Source organism: Chiloscyllium punctatum, chromosome 50, assembly GCF_047496795.1.
Source record: "Chiloscyllium punctatum isolate Juve2018m chromosome 50, sChiPun1.3, whole genome shotgun sequence".
Classification (NCBI taxonomy): domain Eukaryota; kingdom Metazoa; phylum Chordata; class Chondrichthyes; order Orectolobiformes; family Hemiscylliidae; genus Chiloscyllium; species Chiloscyllium punctatum.
In genome coordinates, this window is record NC_092788.1 from 32,426,191 (window position 1) to 32,437,829 (window position 11,639).

Below are 11,639 nucleotides of genomic sequence, written 5' to 3' on the forward strand. Positions count from 1 at the left end.
GCCAATCCACCCTAACCTGTACATCCCTGGGCACTACAGGGACAATTTAGCACGGGCCAATCCACCCTAACCCGTACATCCCTGGGCACTACGGGGACAATTTAGCACGGGCCAATCCACCCTAACCCGCACATCCCTGGGCACTACGGGGACAATTTAGCACGGGCCAATCCCCCCTAACCTGCACATCCCTGGGCACTACGGGGACAATTTAGCACGGCCAATCCACCCTAACCTGTACATCCCTGGGCACTATGGGACAATTTAGCACGGCCAATCCACCCGTACCTGTACATCCCTGGGCACTATGGGACAATTTAGCACGGCCAATCCACCCTAACCTGCACATCCCTGGGCACTACAGGGGACAATTTAGCACGGGCCAATCCACCCTAACCTGTACATCCCTGGACACTACGGGGACAATTTAGCACGGCCAATCCACCCTAACCTGCACATCCCTGGGCACTATGGGACAATTTAGCACGGCCAATCCACCCTAACCTGTACATCCCTGGGCACTACGGGGACAATTTAGCAAGGGCCAATCCACCTTAACCTGCACATCCCTGGGCACTATGGGACAATTTAGCACGGCCAATCCACCCTGACATGTACATTCTTGGGCACTACGGGGACAATTTAGCACGGCCAATCCACCCTAACCTGTACATCCCTGGGCACTACGGGGACAATTTAGCACGGGCCAATCCACCCTAACCCCCACATCCCTGGGCACTACGGGGACAATTTAGCACGGCCAATCCACCCTAACCTGTACATCCCTGGGCACTACGGGGACAATTTAGCACGGGCCAATCCACCCTAACCCCCACATCCCTGGGCACTACGGGGACAATTTAGCACGGCCAATCCACCCTAACCTGTACATCCCTGGGCACTACGGGGACAATTTAGCACGGGCCAATCCACCCTAACCTGCACCTCCCTGGGCACTACGGGGACAATTTAGCATGGCCAATCCACCCTAACCTGCACATCCCTGGGCACTACGGGGACAATTTAGCACGGGCCAATCCACCCTAACCTGCACATCCCTGGGCACTACGGGGACAATTTAGCACGGGCCAATCCACCCTAACCTGTACATCCCTGGGCACTACGGGGACAATTTAGCACGGGCCAATCCACCCTAACCTGTACATCCCTGGGCACTACGGGGACAATTTAGCACGGCCAATCCACCCTAACCTGTACATCCCTGGGCACTACAGGGACAATTTAGCACGGGCCAATCCACCCTAACCTGTACATCCCTGCGCACTACGGGGACAATTTAGCACGGGCCAATCCACCCTAACCCCCACATCCCTGGGCACTACGGGGACAATTTAGCACGGGCCAATCCACCCTAACCTGTACATCCCTGGGCACTACAGGGACAATTTAGCACGGCCAATCCACCCTAACCTGTACATCCCTGGGCACTACGGGGACAATTTAGCACGGGCCAATCCACCCTAACCCCCACATCCCTGGGCACTACGGGGACAATTTAGCACGGCCAATCCACCCTAACCTGTACATCCCTGGGCACTACGGGGACAATTTAGCACGGGCCAATCCACCCTAACCTGCACATCCCTGGGCACTACGGGACAATTTAGCACGGGCCATTCCACCCTAACCTGTACATCCCTGGGCACTACGGGGACAATTTAGCACGGGCCAATCCACCCTAACCTGTACATCCCTGGGCACTACGGGGACAATTTAGCACGGCCAATCCACCCTAACCTGTACATCCCTGGGCACTACGGGGACAATTTAGCACGGGCCAATCCACCCTAACCTGTACATCCCTGGGCACTACGGGACAATTTAGCACGGGCCAATCCACCCTAACCTGTACATCCCTGGGCACTACGGGGACAATTTAGCACGGGCCAATCCACCCTAACCTGTACATCCCTGGGCACTACGGGGACAATTTAGCACGGCCAATCCACCCTAACCTGTACATCCCTGGGCACTACAGGGACAATTTAGCACGGGCCAATCCACCCTAACCTGTACATCCCTGGGCACTACGGGGACAATTTAGCACGGGCCAATCCACCCTAACCCGCACATCCCTGGGCACTACGGGGACAATTTAGCACGGGCCAATCCCCCCTAACCTGCACATCCCTGGGCACTACGGGGACAATTTAGCACGGCCAATCCACCCTAACCTGTACATCCCTGGGCACTATGGGACAATTTAGCACGGCCAATCCACCCGTACCTGTACATCCCTGGGCACTATGGGACAATTTAGCACGGCCAATCCACCCTAACCTGCACATCCCTGGGCACTACAGGGGACAATTTAGCACGGGCCAATCCACCCTAACCTGTACATCCCTGGACACTACGGGGACAATTTAGCACGGCCAATCCACCCTAACCTGCATATCCCTGGGCACTATGGGACAATTTAGCACGGCCAATCCACCCTAACCTGTACATCCCTGGGCACTAGGGGGACAATTTAGCAAGGGCCAATCCACCCTAACCTGCACATCCCTGGGCACTATGGGACAATTTAGCACGGCCAATCCACCCTAACATGTACATTCTTGGGCACTACGGGGACAATTTAGCACGGCCAATCCACCCTAACCTGTACATCCCTGGGCACTACGGGGACAATTTAGCACGGGCCAATCCACCCTAACCCCCACATCCCTGGGCACTACGGGGACAATTTAGCACGGCCAATCCACCCTAACCTGTACATCCCTGGGCACTACGGGGACAATTTAGCACGGGCCAATCCACCCTAACCCCCACATCCCTGGGCACTACGGGGACAATTTAGCACGGCCAATCCACCCTAACCTGTACATCCCTGGACACTACGGGGACAATTTAGCACGGCCAATCCACCCTAACCTGCACATCCCTGGGCACTATGGGACAATTTAGCACGGCCAATCCACCCTAACCTGTACATCCCTGGGCACTACGGGGACAATTTAGCAAGGGCCAATCCACCCTAACCTGCACATCCCTGGGCACTATGGGACAATTTAGCACGGCCAATCCACCCTAACATGTACATCCCTGGGCACTACGGGGACAATTTAGCACGGCCAATCCACCCTAACCTGTACATCCCTGGGCACTACGGGGACAATTTAGCACAGGCCAATCCACCCTAACCTGCACATCCCTGGGCACTACGGGGACAATTTAGCACGGGCCAATCCACCCTAACCTGCACATCCCTGGACACTATGGGGACAATTTAGCACGGGCCAATCCACCCTAACCTGTACATCCCTGGACACTACGGGGACAATTTAGCACGGCCAATCCACCCTAACCTGTACATCCCTGGGCACTACGGGGACAATTTAGCACGGCCAATCCACCCTAACCTGCACATCCCTGGGCACTACGGGGACAATTTAGCACGGGCCAATCCACCCTAACCTGCACATCCATGGGCACTACGGGACAATTTAGCACGGGCCAATCCACCCTAACCTGTACATCCCTGGGCACTACGGGGACAATTTAGCACGGGCCAATCCACCCTAACCTGTACATCCCTGGGCACAACGGGGACAATTTAGCACGGCCAATCCACCCTAACCTGTACATCCCTGGGCACTACGGGGACAATTTAGCACGGGCCAATCCACCCTAACCTGTACATCCCTGCGCACTACGGGGACAATTTAGCACGGGCCAATCCACCCTAACCCCCACATCCCTGGGCACTACGGGGACAATTTAGCACGGCCAATCCACCCTAACCTGTACATCCCTGGGCACTACGGGGACAATTTAGCACGGGCCAATCCACCCTAACCCCCACATCCCTGGGCACTACGGGGACAATTTAGCACGCCCAATCCACCCTAACCTGTACCTCCCTGGGCACTACGGGGACAATTTAGCACGGGCCAATCCACCCCAACCTGCACATCCCTGGGCACTACGGGACAATTTAGTACGGGCCAATCCACCCTAACCTGTACATCCCTGGGCACTACGGGGACAATTTAGCACGGGCCAATCCACCCTAACCTGTACATCCCTGGGCACTACGGGGACAATTTAGCACGGCCAATCCACCCTAACCTGTACATCCCTGGGCACTACAGGGACAATTTAGCACGGGCCAATCCACCCTAACCTGTACATCCCTGGGCACTACGGGGACAATTTAGCACGGGCCAATCCACCCTAACCCGCACATCCCTGGGCACTACGGGGACAATTTAGCACGGGCCAATCCCCCCTAACCTGCACATCCCTGGGCACTACGGGGACAATTTAGCACGGCCAATCCACCCTAACCTGTACATCCCTGGGCACTATGGGACAATTTAGAACGGCCAATCCACCCTAACCTGCACATCCCTGGGCACTACAGGGGACAATTTAGCACGGGCCAATCCACCCTAACCTGTACATCCCTGGACACTACGGGGACAATTTAGCACGGCCAATCCACCCTAACCTGCACATCCCTGGGCACTATGGGACAATTTAGCACGGCCAATCCACCCTAACCTGTACATCCCTGGGCACTACGGGGACAATTTAGCAAGGGCCAATCCACCCTAACCTGCACATCCCTGGGCACTATTGGACAATTTAGCACGGCCAATCCACCCTAACATGTACATTCTTGGGCACTACGGGGACAATTTAGCACGGCCAATCCACCCTAACCTGTACATCCCTGGGCACTACGGGGACAATTTAGCACGGGCCAATCCACCCTAACCCCCACATCCCTGGGCACTACGGGGACAATTTAGCACGGCCAATCCACCCTAACCTGTACATCCCTGGGCACTACGGGGACAATTTAGCACGGGCCAATCCACCCTAACCCCCACATCCCTGGGCACTACGGGGACAATTTAGCACGGCCAATCCACCCTAACCTGTACATCCCTGGGCACTACGGGGACAATTTAGCACGGGCCAATCCACCCTAACCTGCACCTCCCTGGGCACTACGGGGACAATTTAGCATGGCCAATCCACCCTAACCTGCACATCCCTGGGCACTACGGGGACAATTTAGCACGGGCCAATCCACCCTAACCTGCACATCCCTGGGCACTACGGGGACAATTTAGCACGGGCCAATCCACCCTAACCTGTACATCCCTGGGCACTACGGGGACAATTTAGCACGGGCCAATCCACCCTAACCTGTACATCCCTGGGCACTACGGGGACAATTTAGCACGGCCAATCCACCCTAACCTGTACATCCCTGGGCACTACAGGGACAATTTAGCACGGGCCAATCCACCCTAACCTGTACATCCCTGCGCACTACGGGGACAATTTAGCACGGGCCAATCCACCCTAACCCCCACATCCCTGGGCACTACGGGGACAATTTAGCACGGGCCAATCCACCCTAACCTGTACATCCCTGGGCACTACAGGGACAATTTAGCACGGCCAATCCACCCTAACCTGTACATCCCTGGGCACTACGGGGACAATTTAGCACGGGCCAATCCACCCTAACCCCCACATCCCTGGGCACTACGGGGACAATTTAGCACGGCCAATCCACCCTAACCTGTACATCCCTGGGCACTACGGGGACAATTTAGCACGGGCCATTCCACCCTAACCTGTACATCCCTGGGCACTACGGGGACAATTTAGCACGGGCCAATCCACCCTAACCTGTACATCCCTGGGCACTACGGGACAATTTAGCACGGGCCAATCCACCCTAACCTGTACATCCCTGGGCACTACAGGGACAATTTAGCACGGGCCAATCCACCCTAACCTGTACATCCCTGGGCACTACGGGGACAATTTAGCACGGGCCAATCCACCCTAACCCGCACATCCCTGGGCACTACGGGGACAATTTAGCACGGGCCAATCCACCCTAACCTGTACATCCCTGGGCACTACGGGGACAATTTAGCACGGGCCAATCCACCCTAACCCGCACATCCCTGGGCACTACGGGGACAATTTAGCACGGGCCAATCCACCCTAACCTGTACATCCCTGGGCACTACGGGGACAATTTAGCACGGGCCAATCCACCCTAACCTGTACATCCCTGGGCACTACGGGGACAATTTAGCACGGGCCAATCCACCCTAACCTGCACATGTTTGGACTGTGGGTGTAATTCGGATAATCGAGGTTCTCTGTGTCTGTCCCACTCCTTTATCCGTGTGCGCGTGTATCTGCTTGGAGTAAGCCCCGCCCTGTTACGTCATCGCGTCACTAGGAACAGGCGTGGCCTGGGCGACGTCGCCCGGTGGAGGAGTGGGCGCGGCTGAGGTGCGCGTTGACGTCGCCCGGACGTGGGCGTGTCCCCGATGAGGTCACCGCGCCGCGGGCTGGCTGCTATCCACGTGATCGCGCCGTCGGTTCCCTGTCCCCGCCCTCCCTGAGACAAAGGCGGGCCACCAGGTGCGGGTCCGCGCGAGCGCCTCATCGGGGCGGCCGTTGGCGGGGAGGAAGGTTCCAGACCTCAGTCAGGAGGTCAGAGGTCAGCGTCACACTCGGGGGGGGGGGGTGGTCCACTGGTCAATGCTGCGGGGGTCAGAGGTCAATACTGAGCGGGATGGGGAGTGAAGTCAAGACTGAGGGGGTCAGAGGTCAATGCTGAGGGGGATGGGGTCAAGTCAATACTGAGGGGGTCAGAGGTCAATACTGAGGGGGATGGGGAGTCAAGTCAATACTGAGGGGGTCAGAGGTCAATACTGAGGGGGATGGGGAGTCAAGTCAATACTGAGGGGGTCAGAGGTCAATACTGAGGGGGATGGGTTTGAGGTCAATATTGAAGGGGTCAGAGGTCAATACTGAGGGGGATGGGGAGTCAAGTCAATACTGAGGGGGTCAGAGGTCAATACTGAGGGGGATGGGGAGTCAAGTCAATACTGAGGGGGTCAGAGGTCAATACTGAGGGGGATGGGGAGTCAAGTCAATACTGAGGGGGTCAGAGGTCAATACTGAGGGGGATGGGGAGTGAAGTCAATACTGAGGGGGTCAGAGGTCAATGCTGAGGGGGATGGGGAGTCAAGTCAATACTGAGGGGGATGGGGTCAAGTCAATACTGAGGGGGTCAGAGGTCAATGCTGAGGGGGATGGGGAGTCAAGTCAATACTGAGGGGGATGGGGTCAAGTCAATACTGAGCAGGTCAGAGGTCAATGCTGAGGGGGATGGGGAGTGAAGTCAATACTGAGGGGGTCCGAGGTCAATACTGAGGGGGATGGGGAGTCAAGTCAATATTGAAGGGGTCAGAGGTCAATACTGAGGGGGATGGGGAGTCAAGTCAATACTGATGGGGAGTCAAGTCAATATTGAAGGGGTCAGAGGTCAATACTGAGGGGGATGGGGAGCCAAGTCAATACTGAGGGGGTCAGAGGTCAATACTGAGGGGGATGGGGAGTCAAGTCAATATTGAAGGGGTCAGAGGTCAATACTGAGGGGGATGGGGAGTCAAGTCAATACTGAGGGGGTCAGAGGTCAATACTGAGGGGGATGGGGAGTCAAGTCAATATTGAAGGGGTCAGAGGTCAATACTGAGGGGGATGGGGAGTCAAGTCAATATTGAAGGGATCAGAGGTCAATACTGAGGGGGATGGGGAGTCAAGTCAATACTGAACGGGTCAGCGGTCAATACTGAGGGGGATGGGGAGTGAAGGCAATACTGAGGGGGTCAGAGGTCAATACTGAGGGGGATGGGGATTGAAGTCAATACTGAGGGGGATGGGGATTGAAGTCAATACTGAGGGAGGAGGTCAGAGGTCAATGCTGAGGGATCGGGGAGTCAGGTCAACACTGAGGAGGGGTGTCAGAGGTTAATGCTGAGGGGGAGGGGTGGCTCACACTAACGGGGAGGGGGTGTCAGAGGTCAGCACTGAGGTGGGAGGTCAGAATTGAGGATGAGGATGGGGCTGAGGGAGGGGGGGGGAGTAGGAATGGACTGAGGGACGAGGGAAGGTCAGGACTGAGGGATAGAGGGGTCATGAGGATAAATACCCAAGGCACACAGTTACTTTTATAAAGGGAGTGTCGGAGGGCTGAGGGGTGACCTTATAGAGGTTTATAAAATCATGAGGGGTGGTGGGGGGACAGGGATAGGGTAAATAGACACGGTCTTTACCCCCTGGGGAGGGGGATTCCCCCCCCCCCGCCTTCCCTCCTACAACCGCCCCGAGTGTGCTTCCCTCAAGAGTCGTCTGATTGTCACTGTACACTTTCTCCCCCCTCAGGTTCCGCAGCCTCCACTCGCTATCCCTACTGACCCCCCCCCACAACTCCCCGAGATGCCACGGGGCAGACAATCCGGAGTGACCACGAGCAGTCAGCGGGGGTCACAGGTCGGCCCCTCCCAGGTGAGCGACAAGCCCCCCCCCCTCCCTCCCCCTTGTTGACCCCGATCCCTGCTAGATAGTGAAGGTGGCGTTTGGGTACACTTTCCTGTATCGGACGCAGCATTGAGTCCAGGAGTCGGGAGGTCAGGATGCGTCTGTATTGGGGAGGGCACGTTTGGAAAACTGCGTTCGATTCTGATCTCCCGGCTGCAGGAAGGGTGTTCCGAAAGGGGGTCGGAAAAGGATATTGGAGGGTTGGGGTGCAGGGAGAGGCTGGATACACTGTGGTCTGTTTTCCCTGGAGTGTCAGTGGACCTTATCAAGGTTTATAAACTCATGGGGGGGGGCGTGGATAGGGTAAACAGACAAGGTCTTTTCCCTCTGGGGTGGGGGGAGCCCAGAACTAGAGGGTTATAAAATCATGAGGGGGGGGGTCATGGATAGGGTAAATAGACAAGGTCTTTTCCCCCTGGGGTGGGGGAGTGCAGGTTTATCGAGATCTGTTGAATCAGGGAAGCATTTTTCCCAGCAGCATCAAACAGGCGACTTGCTAAAATCAAACCAGGCCACTCGCCTTTTCAATCCTTCCCCCCTGATTCCCCCCCCCCCCGTCCTCAAACCCATGCCCCATTATCTAGAGCTCTCCCACCCCTGGGAAAAGACACCTACCATTCACTTTATCTATACCCCTCACAATTTTATAAACCTCAGCTTCCCATTCTCCCAAGGACCTACAGTGTGGAAACAGGCCCCACGACTCCAAAGACGGCCAGTCCACCCTAACCTGTACATCCCTGGGCACAACGGGGACAATTTAGCACGGGCCAATCCACCCTAACCTGCACATCCCTGGGCACTACAGGGACAATTTAGCATGGCTAATCCCACCCTAACCCGCACATCCCTGGGCACTACGGGGACAATTTAGCACGGGCCAATCCACCCTAACCTGCACATCCCTGGGCACTACGGGGACAATTTAGCACGGCCAATCCACCCTAACCTGTACATCCTGGGCACTACGGGGACAATTTAGCACGGGCCAATCCACCCTAACCTACAATCTTTGGACTGTGGGAGGAAACCGGAGCACCCAGGGGAAACCCACACAGACATGGCGGGGGGGGGGGGGGGGGGAGGTGTTGGCGAAATGTGCAAACTTCACATAGACAGTCGCACCGAGGCTGGAATCGAACCCGGGTCCCTGGCGCTAACCACTGAGCTACCCCAGGGAAAGCAGCCCCAGTCTCTCCTTATAACTCAAACCCTCCATACCCACCAGTTTCCTGATTAAACCTCTTCCCAAACCCTTCCAGTTTAACAATATCCTTCCTGTAACAGGAATTGGACACAAGTGCTCCAGACGAACCCTCACCAACGTCCTGTACAACCTCAGCGTGTCGTTTCCCCCCAGCTCGCTGTACTCAAAGCTCTGAGCCATGAAGGCCAGCAACGTAAACACCTACCCGCCCTGGTCTCCCTGTGAGGCCAACTTCAAAGAACGATGTCCCTGAACATCCCCCCCACCCCCCAGGGCTCCCTGTTCTACAACACGACCTGTCACGAAGTAGTGTGTAAAAAGGGTAAAGCTGTAAAATGGGGGAAAGTATTAAGAGACAGAGATCCTCGAGATCGAGAAATGGGTGTCCCGGATTAAAACATTTCCCATTAAACAGCAGACAATTGGTATAAATCAGCCAATTAATTTAAAATGACCCGTGGAGACTCGAGTCATTCGAGATGTACAGCAGGGAAACAGACCCTTCGGTCCAACCCCGTCCATGCCGACCCAGATATCCCAACCCAATCTAGTCCCACCTGCCAGCACCCGGCCCATATCCCTCCAAACCCTTCCGATTCATATTACCCATCCAGATGCCTCTTAAATGTTGCAATTGTACCAGTCTCCACCACTTCCTCTGGCAGCTCATTCCATACACGTACCACCCTCTGGGGGAAAAAGTTGCCCCTTAGGTCTCTTTTCCCTGTCACCACAAAACCTATGCCCCTCTAGTTCTGGGACTCCCCCCACCCCAGGGGGAAAAGACCTTGTCTATTTACCCTATCCATGCCCCCCCCCCCCATGATTTTATAACCCTCTAGTTCTGGACTCCCACACCCCAAGGGGGAAAAGACCTTGTCTATTTACCCTATCCATGCCCCCCCCCATGATTTTATAACCCTCTAGTTCTGGGCTCCCCCCACCCCAGGGGGAAAAGACCTTGTCTATTTACCCTATCCATGCCCCCCCCCCCCCTCATGATTTTATAACCCTCTATAAGGTCACCCCTCAGCCTCCGACCCTCCAGGGAAACAGCCCCCGGCCTATCCAGCCTCTCCCTGTAGCTCCAACCCTCCAACCCCAGCAACATCCTTGTCAATCTTTTCTGAACCCTTTCAAGTTTCACGACATCTTTCCGACAGGAGGGAGACCCGACTAACGACCCATTGAATTTAAAACTGACAGTTTTGAAACCGTGGCTCACAGGAGCAGAAATCAGGCCATTCAGCCCATCCTTCTGCTCCTCCATTCGATCACGGCAGATAGGTTTATCAACCCCCTTCTCCCCAGCACCCTTGATGATCAATAACCTCTCTATCTCCATCTTGAATACACTCAATGCCCTGCCCCCCCCCCCCCCAGCCTTCTTGTGGCACTGATTCCGTCAATTTCCCCCCTCTTTAGCTGAAGACATTTCTCCTCCTCTCCATTCTACAAAAAGGGTCTTCCCATTACTCTACGGCTGTGCCCATCCCGTCCCGGTCTCTGCTGCCAGTGGAAACCTCTTCCAATCAAAGTGTAAGAGTGTAATGAGTCACGGGAGGGGGGGATGGCGTGGCGGGGGGGAGGTGTGGACAACCGAGAATGTTCGAAGAGACAGCCGACTCTGAAGAGTAAACATCGGGCTTGCTTGGAAACCTTTAAGAAGACCCATCTGAGGCCCCACGGTATTTCCGGCTCGAAATCCTCAAGGAGTGATCGGAAGAGAGGCGCTTGCGATGGGAAGGAAGACTAGAGATAAAGCAGAAAGGACGGGGACTCTGCGGACACTGTGAGATTAAGTGCTAGCTCATTGCTTTCTTGTGAATCGGATTGACGGGAGTGAGATGTGTGTTCGACTGGAGAGCGTTCGTTCCAGTGGTATTTAGTTCGTTCAGGAACAGCTAGCAAGTAATTCTGTTAAGTCGTTTCCTGTTCAGAGTTCAATACAAAAGTGGTTGTTTGTTAATTGTAGAGTGAGTGAAAGGCTTTCATTCTAGAGAGAGCGAGAGATCTGGGAGCGCAGGCCCACCGTACC

The 11,639-nt window shown here is 55.5% G+C and overlaps 2 protein-coding genes across 3 annotated transcripts in view; one reads left to right on the top strand and one right to left on the bottom strand.

Moving 5' to 3' along the window:
- The window catches only part of LOC140470119 (histone-lysine N-methyltransferase SETDB1-like), a 556,598-nt gene that overhangs the window by 462,691 nt on the left and 82,268 nt on the right, over window positions 1-11,639 (bottom strand). The window lies entirely within an intron of this gene.
- The window catches only part of LOC140470025 (uncharacterized), a 26,409-nt gene continuing 24,614 nt past the window's right edge, over window positions 9,845-11,639 (top strand). Inside the window, exon 1 of the mRNA XM_072566489.1 lies at window positions 9,845-9,931. Coding sequence (XP_072422590.1) covers window positions 9,845-9,931 — 87 coding nt within the window. The remainder of the gene's footprint in view (window positions 9,932-11,639) is intronic.